This window comes from Nicotiana tomentosiformis, chromosome 10 (genome assembly GCF_000390325.3).
Source record: "Nicotiana tomentosiformis chromosome 10, ASM39032v3, whole genome shotgun sequence".
NCBI classification, from domain to species: domain Eukaryota; kingdom Viridiplantae; phylum Streptophyta; class Magnoliopsida; order Solanales; family Solanaceae; genus Nicotiana; species Nicotiana tomentosiformis.
In genome coordinates this window covers 23907575-23925056 of record NC_090821.1, presented here as the reverse complement: position 1 = coordinate 23925056, position 17482 = coordinate 23907575, and the positions used below count along the sequence as shown (strand labels likewise).

The following is a 17482-nucleotide window of genomic DNA, read 5'->3' as shown; positions in this document are numbered from 1 at the left end:
TGTTGAATTTTATAATTGTAAGAAAAAAGTATTGTGTATGTCTTTTGATAATGCTTCTAACAATATTGCCGCAATTTCAATATTAAGACTGCATTTGCAACCACCACTTACGAAATTTTTCATGTTAGGTGTGCATGTCATGTTTATAATTTAATTGTTAAAAGTGGCATTGATTTATTTTCAACTGAGATTACTCATGTTAGAAGAGCAGTTGGTGTTATTCAAGAAAATAATAGACAATCTAGAATTAGGGAATTTAAGAATAAGTGTACCGAGCATAACCTTAACCCCAGATTCATGCTAGACGAAATTGTTACTAGATGGAATTATACATACTTGTTTTTAAAATGTTGCTACAAATATAGATTGCCAATAACTGAAGTTGCTAATGCGCATTGTACTGATCCAAACCGTATGTTAACAACTACTACTTGGGAGGCCATTAATGATGTTGTTAAATTTTTATATAAATTTTATACAACTACTGTTGAGTTTCCTTGAGCATATTACCATACTGTTACTATGGTTTTAGTACATATAACTGAAATTTCTTTTCTACTATCTGAATTTAAGAAGAAAGAAAAATATAAGGATGCTGTTGAAAAAATGCAAGCAAAATTCAAAAAATATTTCTTTCCAATTCCTCCGATTTACTTAATTGGTGCTGTTTTAAATACTTCTATTAAGATGTCTGATTGTCACCAATTAATCAATGCTTTATATACTTATATGGAGATTGGACCAACTGAAACCCCAGATATATATTGTTGTATGAACAAGATAAATGATTATTTACAATAATTATATAATTATTATGCACATATAGTTGATGATGTTGCTCTTAATGTAGGCAATGTTAATCCACTATGCATTGTACCACTTCTACTATTATGGATGATGATGAATGCCTTGATGGTTTTAATATTTGGTCTACATTTCCTACCACTCAAACCAGTAGCAGGAAAATTGATGAACTTCAATTCTACTTGCAAAAGCAAAAAGAGCCTCGCACAAAGGAATTTTCACCGTTGGGATGGTGGCATGAGAATGAAAAATAATTTTCTGTTCTTTCCGCTATGGCTCGGGACGTGCTGAATGTGCCAATTTCAACTGTTGCATAAGAGAGTGCATTTAGTCAAGCAAGACAACAACTTAGAGACACCCGTCACTCATTAGGAAGCAATGCTTTGGAAGTTTTAGTATGTTTCAGAGATTGAATTAGATCGTAACGAATAAATCAGGGACGTGAAGATTTTGATAGACCATCTTACTAACACATGGTAACCCATCTGAATTTAACACTCCAGAAGATGGCCAAGAAGTTCATATCGATTATGAAGAACTTACTAAGGCAATGCAAAACCTTTGAATTTACTTTTTTTTCATTAATTTACTTGTTGTTAAATGTAAACTTCAATTTGTAAGTTTGAAATTAAAAAAACGCTTGCAAATTATAAGTGTAATTTTTTTTCCATCTTCATTGTATTCTATTATCTTAAATTCTTAATGAAATATTCAAAATTTCAAATATAAAGATTTTAAAACCTTTGCATCCTTTTATTCAAATACTCTTTTTGTAAGATTATTTTTTTGTTTTATATTTTTACTTTATATTAATATAAATTACGATAGCTATACAAAATGTAAAAAATAAAATAAAAAAATATCATTAACCCGGCCCAGCCTGGCCCCTTGGACCCATAACCGTTCCGGTTCATTTTTTACCCGGATATACCCGGACCGTTAAGCCCGGTATGAAAAAATCAGAAATCAACCGGTCATCTTTTTTTTCAACCCGGACCGGCCCGACCCACCCGTTAAACACCTTTAATTAGCGCTCTTTAATATTCTCCGCACATAATGGGGGTTTTGATATAGTAGTTACTTACTAAAAACTTTGTTTTAATAATATTGATAGTATTTATAAAATTGTGTACTAGGCAAACTAGTTAGAACGAAAAAGCTAAACAAAATACATCTAACATCTCGATTTCACCTTCGCGGCTTCGCTTAACGTCCTTTTCCTCCGGTCTCGCCGACTTGCCTCCGGCCTCGCCGACTTGCCGGCGGGCCTTTTACCGGCTGAATCTTTCATATCTTCTCTTCATTTTTCTTCATCTTCAGCGATCTGACATTCAACTGGAGATTCCGATCTGGCTATAATCGCATCGCATAGTTGACCTCAAATGGGACGGGCATCGTTCACCGCTGCTTTCACGATCGTCTCCTTTGTATTTATACTGATCAACAATTACGATGTCGTTTCGTGTTTGGGCTTTTCGAATAGCAGTCATCGGACTACCATGTTTCTCCCGCTCTTTCCTCCCAAAGACACTTCTTATCGTTCCTCGCCTTCCCGTCGACTCCTCCAGAAAAGCCCGCCGAATGCTCGAATGGCTCTCCACGACGATCTACTCCTCAACGGGTCAGTTGCTTAAATTCACTGCTCTGATAGATCTGTTTTCACTGGACGTATAATCTTTTTTCTCATACAAAATATCTTGGATTTGAAAATGTTTTACTTTGTAAAATCATCTTCTAGATCATTTTCAAGTGTTTCCTTGGACATAAAAGTAGGTGTCGAATGGTACGGTAAAGTATTGTATATTTGGATTTTTATGTCTTAGTTGAAACGAGTGATATGGAGTAAGAGTTTAGAGTTATTGGTAAAGAAAATTGGCTCCTCTACTTATATGGAATGCCAATACATTCCCTAAGAGGAGTTTTTACTTTTTATTCGTCTATTGATTCAAAATTCTTTGATGCAGATATTATACAACCCGTCTTTGGATTGGAACTCCTTCCCAGAGGTTTGCTCTTATAGTGGATACTGGGAGTACTGTTACATATGTGCCGTGCATAACGTGCAAACAATGCGGCAAGCATCAGGTGGGCACATTTTTGAATTTGTTTCTTTTTTACCTTTCAGGATATTAATGATATTACTACTTTGCAGTTGTATGTCTTTTCCCACCGATAGTAGCTCAATACGACATAAAAATTAATACAAGCTTTTTTCATTCGTGTTGCTTCAGAAACTTGAAGATTTTGATGTGGTAGAAAAAGGAGTAAATTCATGAATTGTGTTAGTATAAGGTTCATCGGTTATTTTTATGCAGGAAAGAGATGTTGCTTTTCAAATTAGAACAAGCTTAAGCTCATGTGAGTATTTGATGAACACTTATATCATTCCATAATGTGGACTATAGAACATTTAAACCTCAGATATATTATGCTTCTCTTACATTTGAATAATAAAAACGCAAAAAGAAATAATATTAGCTTGGATCTTGCTATTTTGTTGTTGGAAGTGCTGGTCAATTAGCAAGGAATTTGGTTTGCATTTTTGTGGTTTTTTCCTTTTTGTGTTAAAAAACGCATTGTTGCACCTTTTATTAGATGGATTTCTAGTTAAAAAACATGTAGTGTAATTACATTGTTGGTAAGGTAGCAGATGTATTAAGAAGGCACCACCAGTTACAAGGGTGAACAAAAAGGACTAGGGAACTAAGGCTAGCACTATATAACTGTGAACAAAAAGGACTAGCACTATATAACTGTGAACTTAGACAAAAATATCAGCAAACATAATGATGTGAGTGGAGTTTCTATTTCAGCCACAAAAAAAGAGTAGACTAAAGATGTTTCCTATACTAGACTTACTGAAAATAAGAAAAATAACAATGTTTCTTATATTGGTGAAAATTCAATTAATAATCCTTTTAATGATCTTTTGTTTCTCTCCTTAAGCATACACAAAATAGAGAAAAGGGTGTCAGTTTCCATAAATCTTGCCCTCTGCCTTATGACCCACCTTAGCAAAAGTTACATAATCGAAGTTGGCATGGCCCAGTTAAGAGTTAGAACACAATGACAACAATATGACATCTGTCGTCCATTCTGCACTCAAGAAAGAGAAGATCATTGCTATCCCTTCTTCTCAAAATCTCTCCAGTGAGAATAGCTCCCAAGTGGGTCCCTGAGTGTTGATTGCTGTCCTTTTAGGTCGGTGCCTTAACACACCATATTTATGTCTGGGAAAACCACGGTTCTATCTTTATCTAGGCATTTTAAATGCATCTCATTAACAAGAATATATATCACATATTCCTCAATCCTAAACTAGTTAAAGTTGGCTATATCAGTGTTGTCAAAGGCGAAAAGCGTTAAAAAGCGGTCCAAGTCTATCGGGGCTTTAAGCGAAAAGTGCAATTTAAGTGTGGGCTTTAGTTAAAAAAGGCGCAAGGAAGAAAAAATAAGAATATATATGTAATGCAAGAAATAAGTAATAATTTCATTCATAATGATTTCCTTAACAAATAATATATTCTTTTGCCAATCATATTTATTGGTTTGTATTGCTCTATTCAAGATAGAACTTTTGGGCAATGAGGCCCACGGCTTAGTGCTTTGCCTACATTGGAGCGCAACCTAAGCCAGGCGAAGTGCATACCTTGAGCTTTTTTGAGCTTCAGGGCTTAAGCGCGCCTCAAATGAGCCTTTGATAACATTGGGCTATATCAATATTTTGTATACATTCTGCTCTATTTTAGACCATACCACTTCAGTACTAAGTAATTCGTCTTCTAGGGAAAACTAGGGATTCTCTAAACATCACACTTATCCCTGTATTGACAATATCTTTGCAAAGTCTAACCCGTCCCAAGCTTAGCTGACCCACCTTGTTTGGGCCTGAGGCATTGTTGTTGTTGTTGTTGTTGTTGTTGTATAACTGGTCCTAAGCTTGGATTGAGAAAGACGGTTGTGGTAGATCGACGTCCAATATTAAAAAAGCTTACTATGATAAGTAATTTGAATTATCATAAAGGGAAGGAAAAATGGAAGGATTAAACAGTCTGCAGGTAAAGTCAGGAAAAATATCAGTTTCTAAGCTTGTACTTTTGAAACAAAAATAATTTTTCTAACACTCTCATCGTTGCTGAGCTATAGAAGTCATTGCAAGGATGATTTTTCTAACACTCTCATGAGGTTTTGCATGAGGCGTATTGCTTATTTGACCTTTAATCATACAAAAAACCAATTACTTCTCTTGATAACTTTGTAGCCTATAAGATTACACACTGGAGGCCTATATTGTTGAAAAAAGTTTTTAAATTTACCACTTAAATTCTATTGCATTTTGATTTCTATCATTTTCGTAAGTCTCTGAATGTTGTCTTATTTAGGATCCTAGATTTCAGCCAGAAATGTCAAGCACATATCAACCTGTAAAATGTAATATTGACTGTACATGTGACAATGAGAGGGAGCAATGCATTTACGAAAGACAGTATGCTGAGATGAGTTCTAGTAGCGGGGTGCTTGGAGAGGACATTGTGTCCTTTGGAAACCAAAGTGAGCTTGCACCCCAGCGAGCTGTTTTTGGATGTGAAAATAGGGAAACTGGTGATCTTTACAGCCAACACGCTGATGGTATAATGGGCTTGGGTCGTGGGGATCTCAGTATAGTGGATCAGCTTGTTGAGAAACATGTAATTAGTGATTCCTTCTCTTTGTGTTATGGAGGGATGGACTTCGGTGGCGGTGCAATGGTTCTTGGTGGAATAAAACCCCCTGAAGACATGGTCTTTACCAATTCGGATCCTGTACGCAGGTAAATATTGGAAATAATTGCTTTAAAGACACAGGAATGTTAGGTGTCTCCTAACAAATGCACTTGATAAACTTACGCATTTACTCTAGTCTCGGATGGCAACAGTCCATATTACAATATTGAGCTGAAGGAGATACATGTTGCTGGGAAGGCACTGAATCTGAATCCACTGGTTTTTGATGGAAATCATGGGACTGTGCTTGATAGTGGTACCACATATGCTTACCTTCCAGAAGCAGCATTTGCAGCCTTCAAGAATGCAGTAAGATTAATTTCCTCTTAATTTCTTGCTATCATTTCTGTCATCTTTGTCTTGCATTCTGCCTGTGAAGAGTAGTGGAAAGTAGCACGCTTGTGACGAGCAGAATATCCTGGGAAATAAAATCTGGGAAAATTGAGCTTCATTTTTATTACTCCATCGATTTCAATTTGTTTAAACCTTTCAGAGTATGAGCATCAAATTGACTAATTTTCAGTGTGAATTCGGACATAGATTATTTAAGTTTTTTGAAATAAAATTTACATATTTAAAAGCTACATAAAAAGCACTATAAGTCACAATAGTTAACTTTTCAAAATATTTAAGAACTATTTGCAAAACACATGGTCAAAGAAAACCTTGTTTGACCCCCAAATAGTAATAGGTTCATTCTTCAGAAACGGAGGGAGTATGTGTCAGTGTTAATGCCCTTTTGATTGCAGAAGTCCTCCTTTTATTTCTTTTGGCTGTTATCTAAGTACTATTTAGGCTATTGATTGGTGGAACAAATTACCACATGCTAGTGGGACAAGAACCAACTTGAATACTCCTGTACTTTGTGGGACTTGGACCTAAAACCTCTTAATCACACTTAATTACTCGAATAAGGCTTCAATACCTACTACACAAGTTTGAAGGGAAAAAAGGAATATGTCATCCTACAACTCCACCACTTAAACCATTTTACATAAGGTGCAACATCTTAATGGACTACTCATTTTACATTGCTTGACACTGATTATACTTGGCGTTGATTATAGTTGGGTTACTTACATAATAATAGGTATCTACTTCCCGATGTGGGACACTATACATGACTAACTACTTAACACTCCCCCTCAAGTCGGTGCATATAAATCATATGTACCGAGCTTGTTACAGATGTAACTAATACGAGAACTAGTAAGAGACTTAGTGAAAATATCTGCTAGCTGATCATTCGACTTCACAAACTTTGTAACAATATCTCCTGAGAGTATCTTTTCTTTGACAAAGTGACAGTCGATCTCAATGTGTTTAGTCCTCTCATGGAACACCGGATTTGACGCAATATGAAGAGCAACTTGATTATCACACACCAGTTCCATCTTGCTGATTTCTCCGAACTTCAACTCCTTGAGCAACTGTTTGACCCAAACTAGCTCACACGTTGCCATAGCCATGGCCCGATATTCGGCTTCGACGCTAGATCGAGCAACTACATTCTGTTTCTTGCTCTTCCAAGAGACCAAATTACCTCTTACTAGAACACAATATCCAGACGTAGAACGTCTATCAGAAGGTGATCCTGCCCAATCAACATCTGTGTACCCAACAATCTGCTCGTGGCCTCGATCCTCGAATAGTAATCCTTTGCCTGGAGCTGACTTTATATACCGAAGGATGCGAACAACTGCATCCCAGTGACTATCACAGGGAGAATCCATAAACTGACTTACAACACTCATCGAAAAAGAAATGTCAGGTCTAGTCACTGTGAGGTAATTCAATTTGCCAACCAACCTCCTATATCTCGTAGGATCTCTAAGAGGTTCCCCCTGTCCAGACAGAAGCTTAGCATTCAGATCCATAGGAGTGTCAACAGGTCTGCAGCCCATCATTCCAGTCTCCTCAAGAATGTCTAAGGCATACTTCCGTTGTGAAATAACAATACCTGAGCTAGACTGAGCAACCTCAATACTTAGAAAATACTTCAATCTGCCCAGATCCTTAGTCTGGAATTGCTGAAAGAGATACTGCTTCAGATTTTAGTAATACCATCCTGATCATTGCCAGTAATAACAATATCATCAACATAAACCACCAGATAAATACACAGATTAGGAGCAGAATGCCGATAAAACACGGAGTGATCAGCTTCACTACGAGTCATGCCGAACTCCTGAATAGCTGTGCTGAACTTACCAAACCAAGCTCGAGGGGACTGTTTCAAACCATATAATGACCGGCGCAGCCGGCATACAAGACTACTAGACTCCCCCTGAGCAACAAAACCAGGTGGTTGCTTCATATAAACTTCTTCCTCAAGATCACCGTGGAGAAAAATATTCTTAATGTTTAACTGATAAAGAGGCCAATGACGTACAACAACCATGGATAAAAAGAGATGAACATATGCTACTTTAGCCACGGGAGAGAAAGTGTCACTATAATCAAGCCCAAAAATCTGAGTGTATCCTTTTGCAACAAGACGAGCCTTAAGCCGATCAACCTGGCCATCTGGGCCGACTTTGACTGCATAAACCCAACGACAACCAACAATAGACTTACCTGAAGGAAGAGGAACAAGCTCCCAAGTGCCACTCGCATGTAAAACAGACATCTCGTCAATCATAGCTTGTCGCCATCCTTGATGAGATAGTGCCTCACCTGTAGACTTAGGGATAGAAACAGTGAACAAAAATGATATAAAAGCATAATGACGTGATGACAGACGATGATAACTTAAACCGACATAATGGGGATTATGATTAAGTGTGGATCGTACACCTTTGCGGAGTGCAATTGGTTGACTAAGAGGAGACAAGTCCGCAGTAGGTGCAAAATCTGATGCAGGACGTGAATCACCTGGGCTTGATGCTGGACGTGGACGATGATGATAAGTCAGGAGTGGTGGAGCTGCAGAAGGTTGAACTGGACTAGGTGGTGGAACTGGAGCTATATGTGGTGGAACTGGAGCTATAGGTGGTGGAGCTGCAACTAGAGTTGTACGTGGTGGAGCTGGAGTTGTAGCGGAAGATGAATGGGAGATAGTGACTGAATCTCCAAAAGATAAAACTGGTAGCACCTCAGAAATATCTAAGTGATTACATGAACCTGTGAAGTATGATTGGGTTTTAAAGAAGGTAACATCAGCGGACATAAGGTACCGCTGGAGGTCAGGAGAATAGCATCAATACCCTTTTTGCGTTCTCCAGTAACCCAGAAATACGCACTTAAGAGCACGAGGAGCTAACTTATCTTTTCCTGAAGTAAGGTTATGAACAAAACACGTACTTCCAAAGACACGAGGTGGAAGAGAGAACAAAGGTAAGTGGGGAAACATGACAGAGAATAGAACTTGATTCTGGATAGCTGAGGATGGCATACGATCAATAAGATAGCAAGGTGTAAGAACTGCATCCCCCAAAAATGCAACGGAACATAAGATTGTATGAGTACGGTACGAGCAATTTCAATAAGATGTCTATTCTTTCTTTCAGCTACCCCATTTTGTTGAGATGTGTACGGACAAAATATTTGATGAATAATCCTATGAGAGTTCATAAACTGCTGAAATGGGGAAGATAAATACTGGAAGGTTTGGAAAATAGAAAACAACTCAAATCGCTTTTTCATCAAAAATATCCTAGTACACCTGGAATAATCATCAATGAAACTGACAAAGTAGCGGAATCCCAAGGTAGAACTGACCCGACTAGGACCCCAAACATCTGAATGGACTAAAGTAAAAGGTGACTACTTGATTATCAAGACGCCGAGGGAAATAGGAGCGGGTATGCTTACCGAGCTGACATGACTCACACTCTAGAGTGGACAAGTGAGATAAACCAGGTACCATTTTCTGAAGTTTTGACAAACTGAGATGTTCCAACCGTTTATATAATAAATCTGGTGAATCGGTAACAGGACAAGTTGTTGAAGGAAGACAAGATGTGAGTCCATGTGATTTTGTAAGGATAAGGTAATAAAGTCCATCTGATTCACGCCCGGTACCAATGATCCGCTCTGTACTGCGTTCCTGTATAAAAACAAGGTCATCAAGAAATAAAACAGAGCATTTAAGTGATTTGGCTAAGCGACTAACGGCTATGAGATTAAAAGGACTACCAGGAACATAAAGACCTGAATCTAAAGGTAAGGAAGGAAGTGTACTTGCTTGACCTATTCCAGTTGTCATGGTTTTAGACCCGTTGGCCATTGTGACTGTTGGGAGAGATTGGAAACATGAAATAGTAGTGAAAAGAGATTTCTTACCAGAAATATGATCAGATGCACCTGAATCAATGACCCAAGACTCAGAGGTTGAAGATTGGGAGACACAAGTCACGCTACTATCTGTTTGAACAACAGAAGCTATCCCTGAAGATGTCTGTTTACATGCTTTGTACTGAAGGAACTCAATATAATTCGGTAAAGAAACCATCTGGATTGGATTCAATGAATTAGATCCAACGGATTGTGAGTGAAAGGCTTCTGATACGAATGCCATTATAATGTTGCGCCCGAAAAAGCAGAACTTTTCTGGAAATTACTGTTTACGTCGGAAAAATATAATGGTTGGATTTTGATTTAAACTTGAATGAAAAGACTCGGAATAACCTCCTGAATAATCTGTCTAAAAGAAGTTTCGTCGGAAAGATCACTGTAGCCGCCGGAAAGTCAGTGTAGTTGCCGGAAAATCTCAAAGTGATCGGAACAAGTAGACTCGGAATTACTAGGCGATCCGACTGTTCAACTGGAACTTTTTCAAAATCTGGCTGGAACAGGGCTCGCGCCGGCGCGTGGGTCAGATCTCGCCAGAAATGTTTTTTCCTTTTCCGGCGCGTGAGGGCGCGTGGATGTGTGTTTTCCGGTGGGGTTGTGGGGTTTGGTCGCCGGAGCCTGAGGAGTTTTGTGGTGGTGTTGGTTTTTACACAGCACCAACAGAAAGTGATTTGCTTACAGACAGTCTTCTAAGTCGCCGGAAAATTGCACGGCGAAGAGGTCTTTCTTCCCAGAAGTCGCTGGAATGATGCACAACGACATGTTTCTCACTAATGCTCTGATACCATGTGAGAATGCACGGGAGAAAATATTATTAATTTACTTAAGTGTTGTACAACGCGCTATTTATATACAGTGATTATATAATAATAGGTATCTACTTCCCGATGTGGGACACTATACATGACTAACTAATTAACAACCACTAATGGTGGTTGATTTTCTTGTCAATTATTGAATTTAGCTAAGTACCACGCGATATTCTCCAGGAATGTTGGAGAGAAATCGGAAAACTTGTTTGATATATACGAACTTCTTTTCTCTAAATTAGAAGATATATATGAACTTTTTATGGAGTTACTGCAAACCTTTGATGTTTGTAGTTTATTCACTTCTATTCCTTTGCATTAAAATATGTGGTTTCTGCAGTAATACAATGTGTTACTAATAACTAGTGGGTAATGGATTTCGTTAAAAATGGTGTAATCAGAAAAAGCTTTTCTCTCTGCAATGAACTTCTGGCAATCTTTTTCTCAGGTTATGAAAGCGGTTCATTCTCTAAAACAGATTGAAGGGCCTGATCCAAATTATAAAGATATATGCTTTTCTGGTGCAGGAAGGTAATATATCACTACAAATGAGTTATTAGATCATTTTGCATTTTTTCCCTTTTAACTTGGCGTTTCTAGAAGTATCAAGTTTCATGTATATTTCAGTGACATTTCACAACTCTCGAAAGCCTTTCCGCCTGTCGACATGGTATTTACAAATGGAAGGAAACTCTCTCTGTCCCCTGAAAATTACTTGTTCCGGGTAGCCATCTTACTTGCTCCTTGTTTGTAACTACCATGAGTGATGAACTTATAACAACCCCCCCCCCCCCCCCCCCGGCCCGCCCCGGTTTTGGTCTCCTGATGATTCCAATTTCTTTTGAATGTTTTTGTATTGACTGACTGATTTCCCCCATTTCGTCACCCGATCTTCTGTGATATGAAGCATTCAAAGGTGCGTGGTGCTTATTGTCTGGGGATTTTTCAGAATGGGAAGGATGCAACAACTCTTCTTGGAGGTATTTCTTTTTAAAAATCTGTTAGCATTATGGAAGGACCAATCTCCAAACTATTCCCGGTTGAACGTGTTGTCACAAGCATGCTTTAACTGCACAGGGATTATTGTCCGCAACACACTAGTCACTTATGATCGTGAGCATGAAACGATCGGTTTCTGGAAAACCAACTGTTCCGAATTATGGGGCAGACTTAATTCATCTCCTCCACCTCCAGCATTGCCCTCTGGCTTGGATAACACAAACTCCACAGGAAGTATGGCCTCTACACTGGTTCCTAGTGGATCTCCTGGGTATAATGCACCTGGTATAGTATACTACCATCTTTAACCATCCTTTAAGATGCCCGTCGATCGTAGCTTTTGTTTTTCTACTAGGGAGTTCTTGTTAATTTTTCTAAAAATTAATCCATTTGAAGCCTTATTACTTTTCCCCTCCATTTTAATCCATTTGAAGCCTTATTACTTTTCCCCTCCATTTTAATCCATTTTGGTGTCTGGTTTGTTTTGTGAAAATGTTGAATCAACTTTTGAATCACAACATTTTGATTGTAGCTCTATTGCTGCTGTACATGTTAGCTCTGTAATTTTCTTTCATTGACCAATGTTAGCATAGATGTTGACATTTGACCATGAGTTTGCCTATTCTTTCACCGAGATAATTGTCTTGTGATCTAGCATCCAACTTACTGAGAACTGTCATGATGTAAACATTATTGAACTGGAAAAGAGCTTTGGTTAAAGCAGGACTTCTTGAGGGGACTAACAATTTCAAGGAATAACAATTGCCACCAATCGGACATGTATCAACCTTTTTGCCAACCATCTAAATTCCCTGGACTAGCTGATATTGACGAATTCCCTTCACTAGGTGATATCTGCACTAGGATCTTGGTCAAATTCTTGATTATTTATGAGACAGGTGTATCTTTTGACTTCTTTTGTAATGTGATGTTCATGAAATGACATGATAGTTTTGTAACAATTAGGCACTCTCTGTTAATTACAGCTTTTCTCTCATGTTAAAGCAAGATTCTAGTGCATATATATTGGCAATTATAGTTTGTTGTTTCCATTGCGTATTAATCATATATCTCAATTTGCAGGGGAAATTATTGTTGGATTCATTACATTTTATATGTCATTGAGTATGAATTACTCGGACTTGAAGCTTCGCATTACAGAGCTTACCCATCTCATTGCCCAAGAGTTGGGCGTTAACATCGCACAGGTATTTTGGTTTTAGAACAATAATTTGGCCAAACCCAAATTTGTCTGATTATGTCTCATCTTAAAGCTGAACGCTTCAGTTTCGTTCGTGTTACTTAACTGCACTTGTGTTTTAACTTTTCCTATGTGATGCTCTACATATTGTGAGATACCTTGCAGGTTCACTTAATGAACTTCTCAACAAAAGGAAATGATTCCCTTGTTAAATGGGCTATCTTTCCAGCAGGATCTGCAAATTATATGTCAAATGCTGCTGCAACGGTGATTCTGAATTCCACAATCTTTGCAGATTATTGCTTGACTTGAACAAGTTTTGTTTATTCCTCATATCTGTTTGCAGGAAATAATACATCGGTTGGCTGAAACTCGAGTTCGTCTTCCTGATACATTTGGGAGTTACAGAATATTTGAATGGGGCTTTGAACACCTGCCAAAAAGGTATACTGGCAATCTCCATTCTTGTATTTTGATTAATTTCACTACTTATCCTGATCCTTGCTGGTCTTTCTGTACTTAACATCCCTTTTCCTAGTTAGTGCGTCCTCCAGGACATAGAGAGTGACTGGTGAAATCTCCTTGTGAAATAGTACAATTTCTTCAAATTGTTGGTTCTAACTAGTATTGCGTGCTCAGAAGATTAGGCATCTACTGGTCATATCTAAATTCCTATCTTTTGTTATCCATGATGAATAAGAAAGAGTGGGAAAGATAAGCGGGCCCATCATTTGGGCTTGGATGAGAGGCATGTTGAGGTTGGCAGTTTGCTTGAGCAGATTGGAAGCTGTTCCATAAGCCCATCAAATATCTTCATTTGTATGTTTATGACCTCACTCTGAATGCTTCTAAAATAGGTATAATATAGTCAATACTCTTACGATGAACATATTATTGTTTGAGCAACTTTTTAATATGTAAAAGAAACCACGTGTTGGGAATTCTCTCTGATTTGGGATAGGATCCCAGACTCTCTCTTCAAAACATGTGGCGGAGAGATTTTTTCCGGATAACCTATCAAGCCTACTTCGGTTCTCATGGAAGACAAGATCTCCCTCTCAGGTTAAAACTCTTTCAAATTAGTTGACTACGGTGATGGGTGGTTTGTTTTAATTGAAAGAGGCAGAAGGTTTTCCGGCAAATTCAAGATAGACGAGGAAAACCTCCGGTGGGTCTGTGATGCTCTCAAGCAAGCATCAAAAGGAACATGGACTTTTATAGACGATGGGGGTGGAAGATGCAAACATGCGTATAAACAGAGTCTATCTAAACTATAACATTTATGGTCGATTCACTCAAAGTGAAGCTTGACACGGAGATAGGAATCCGACAGTTATCATCCCGGAGCCAGATTACAACAGGGGATTAAGAGATATAGCTGCAAAATTTTACATTTTCTGGACAAACTTACAACAAGCTGATTCAAAAGGACCAATATCACATAGACGAGATTATATGCTGATACGGCTATGATTTCTCACTAAACGGAGATGGTGGAGCACCCAACTTCGATAGTTGATAATGTGTTGAAGGAGTCAGCTCAGGGACCGACAACGGTGTTCAACAGTTCCTCTCGAGATTTCTAGTTGGTATATTTGGTGATCTGTTCAACCATACCCCATAACCCCAGGTGATACAAATTTGAACGGGTGGAAGAGAGGTGAAGAGAGGTGCTGGAGTGAATGTCAATCCTCTCTCTCACGCCAATGCTTGTTCGAACTAGCATCGAGACAAGAAGCTGAAGAAACTGGTTCTGGAATGGGAACTTCTTGACATGCATCCTTTTGTTCTTTAAAGCATCTCTTACATAAACTGCAACTTATTTTATTCTTTGATAAAAGGGGGAAATCATTATGCGCACTGCTCACAATTGCTTGTTATTTTAACTGAAAGAAAGATAGTGCTAGAAGGGGCATAATCTTTGCTATCCTGTGCCCACAACTCATTCCACTTTAAAGATAAATTCATGTGATATAAGGTCTTGATTACCGTTGTTTTGTTGCAATGATATAGGACTGGATGGCAGCAAAGTTACTTGATCGTTGTTATAGCATTGTCAGTTGTGTTGATACTTGGATTATCAGCTTTCTTAGGATTGTTGATATGGAGACGGGGGCAAGAATCGCCTCTGCCATATGAACGTGTTGAGACCGTTGTGCGCGAACAAGAACTCCAACCACTAACGTGAAACAAGTCATGCTATCCTGAATGATACATGTCTGAAACGTATGCGGAGACATTTTTGAAGCGGAAGCACTGATATATTTAGCTTACTTACAGGTTGACAGAACTTTTGCCAAAGTAAAAGGAATTATAGCCAGTTACAGATGTCAGTATCAAATCAACATTACACTGGAGAGAAGAGTACAAAAGGTCTGCTCCCTATCCTGTAATGTTACATTCATATGTGAATCAGTGGCGGGCCATATGCACCCAAGGGGTGTCAACCGACACCCCTTTGTCGGAAAATTACACTGTTTAGCTCAATAATTTTTTTAAAAATATGTATATATACTATATAATGACACCCCTTGACTATTTTGTGAGTTTGTTTTTTTATATTTTGACTCCCCTTAATAAAAATCCTGGCTCCGCCGCTGATGTGAATATTGTAAAATATCTTGTAATGAATAGGTTACTGATCTTGATTTCTCTCTCTCTTTCTCTCTCCTGTGTGGTGGTAGGGGGAGGGGGACGCTGAGGTGGAGGTTTTGCCTGTAGGAATGGCAATGGGGCGGGGCGGGGCGGGTTTAAGCTTATGCGGGATGGGGTGGGTTTAGACTTATGCGGGTGCGTGGCGGGTGAAATTTTTTTTAAAAATCTTGATGCGGTTGTGGGGCGATTGCGGGTGAGGTACTTTTGACAAATACCATCGTGAATTTGCTGCTTCCCTTACAAAATTATGGTTCTTCCATTGGCTATCAGTCATATATAATTGACTGTTTTTTAATATTAAAAATGTTATTTGACAAGAAAGACTTAAAAATCTGAAAGATGATTAATAGACTTTCATGAATACAAAATCTTGTTTTTGTTCAGCTGTTCCAAACAAAATACACCAAAATCTTATTTTTTGAATAAAAAAAGCTCAACAATTCACCAAAAATTCTTAGATAGTATAAATCTCGCAGTGGATTGCAGCAATCTTTTGATAATTTTTTAACTAAATTTGTCGCATAGATCAAACTATTGTTTTCTCTTTTTCATAATTTTTTGTATGTAAATAAGAATAGGAAGCTTTAGACATTTGTATAATCATAGAAGAATATTCAAATACTAATCGAAGAAACGGTACAACAAATTTTTAAAAGCTGACCATATACAGAATTTTTTTTACATATTAATACGTTGATTTCTTACTCTTGCCAAGGGAAAATGCCACCTGTACTAATATAATAATAGGGCAAAAATTACTCATTAAAATTGAAAAAAAAAAAGAAAACTTTTGTTATGCGAGGCGGGTTGAATACTGAAAATTTTGTTATGCGGGGCGGGGCGGGTTGAAATTTTTGCGGGTTAAGATTGAATCCGCACCGCAACCGCCACGCCCCGCCCACTGCCATCTCTATTTGCCTGGTTTGGAAGGTTAGTTTTGCTCTTTAATGAAGCTGAGAGTTAGATCCACTTAGTTGGAGTACCATGCGAGTATAAGACCAGTTAATGGACAATCTCTGTTCTTCACTTGCATGCTATTAAACTCAGAGGATACAACAAAACTTACAATTGCATGGAATTAGGGCACTGCTGTCAGCTAAATTTATTATCTAATTCTGTCGCTAATCATCTGTGGTGGCATTTGCATTAGTTCATATCTGTTGGGATTTGCATTTATTGTGGAAATGACATTTTCTACTTTTAGACACTTGTTTATCTTTTTTAGAAGGCAGAAGGATTTTGAATAAGAAAAGAGGAAGAGAAAGCCATTCTCCTCCCCCACGGCCCCACCCGGTCTGGGAGATCTTCTCTCGATAGGGGCATGTAGCATAGAAACCATCCTTCTCCTTGTAGTTTTTTCGTGAAAGATGTGATGGGGCGGAATATGGATACACCAATTTTCTTATACCTCTTGGGTTATTGACTAATCTTCAGAGGATTTAAACATTCTTTTATGGCAGATGTGATTTGGTCAGTAACAAATGGGCAGTCGGGTCGGATATGGACGAGTGAAAAATGGGTAATGTAAAAACGGATAAAATATTCAACCCGTTCCATATTTAATAGGGATAGAAAATGGATTACCGGCAAATAATATGGTTATCCATATTATTCATGGCTTCTTGAATATGATCATTTCTTGAAGAATCCTTAGTCTTTCAAACTTAAGGAACACTTAATTTGAGTTTTTACAAATATAAAGTTAAATCTATTGGTTATCCATTTTTTAAGTGGATAATATGGATCTTATCTATATTTGACCAATTTTTAAAAAGTTCATTATTCAATCCATTTTGCCAGGTCAGACTTGTATACCTAGTCTGTGTTAAGAGAAGTTAACTTGACAGTCAGGGCAAGTTTTAAAGACGTTTAATAGATGTAGCCAACGGCATGATTGTGTTACTTTGTGATTTTTAGCTGGGACTTCTATGCATCTTCATGGAGCAATTTAATCGTGT

At 37.9% G+C, this 17482-nt stretch overlaps 1 protein-coding gene and 1 long non-coding RNA gene across 2 annotated transcripts; one reads left to right on the top strand and one right to left on the bottom strand.

The window, feature by feature from the left end:
* Positions 1-1935: 1935 nt before the first annotated feature.
* LOC104118167 (aspartic proteinase 36-like) lies at positions 1936-15525 on the top strand. Its single transcript, XM_009629391.4, has 12 exons — positions 1936-2425; positions 2769-2889; positions 5187-5614; positions 5720-5876; positions 11118-11200; positions 11297-11393; positions 11577-11649; positions 11747-11953; positions 12752-12876; positions 13035-13136; positions 13216-13313; positions 14883-15525. Exons 1-12 carry the CDS (start codon positions 2187-2189, stop codon positions 15055-15057), a joined length of 1905 nt encoding a protein of 634 aa, XP_009627686.1. The 5' UTR covers positions 1936-2186; the 3' UTR covers positions 15058-15525.
* On the bottom strand, positions 15319-16574 carry LOC138900533 (uncharacterized). Its single transcript, XR_011411604.1, has 2 exons — positions 16443-16574; positions 15319-15584 (listed from the first exon to the last, which is right to left on the bottom strand). It is a non-coding gene; the product is annotated as an uncharacterized lncRNA (long non-coding RNA).
* Positions 16575-17482: the final 908 nt, after the last annotated feature.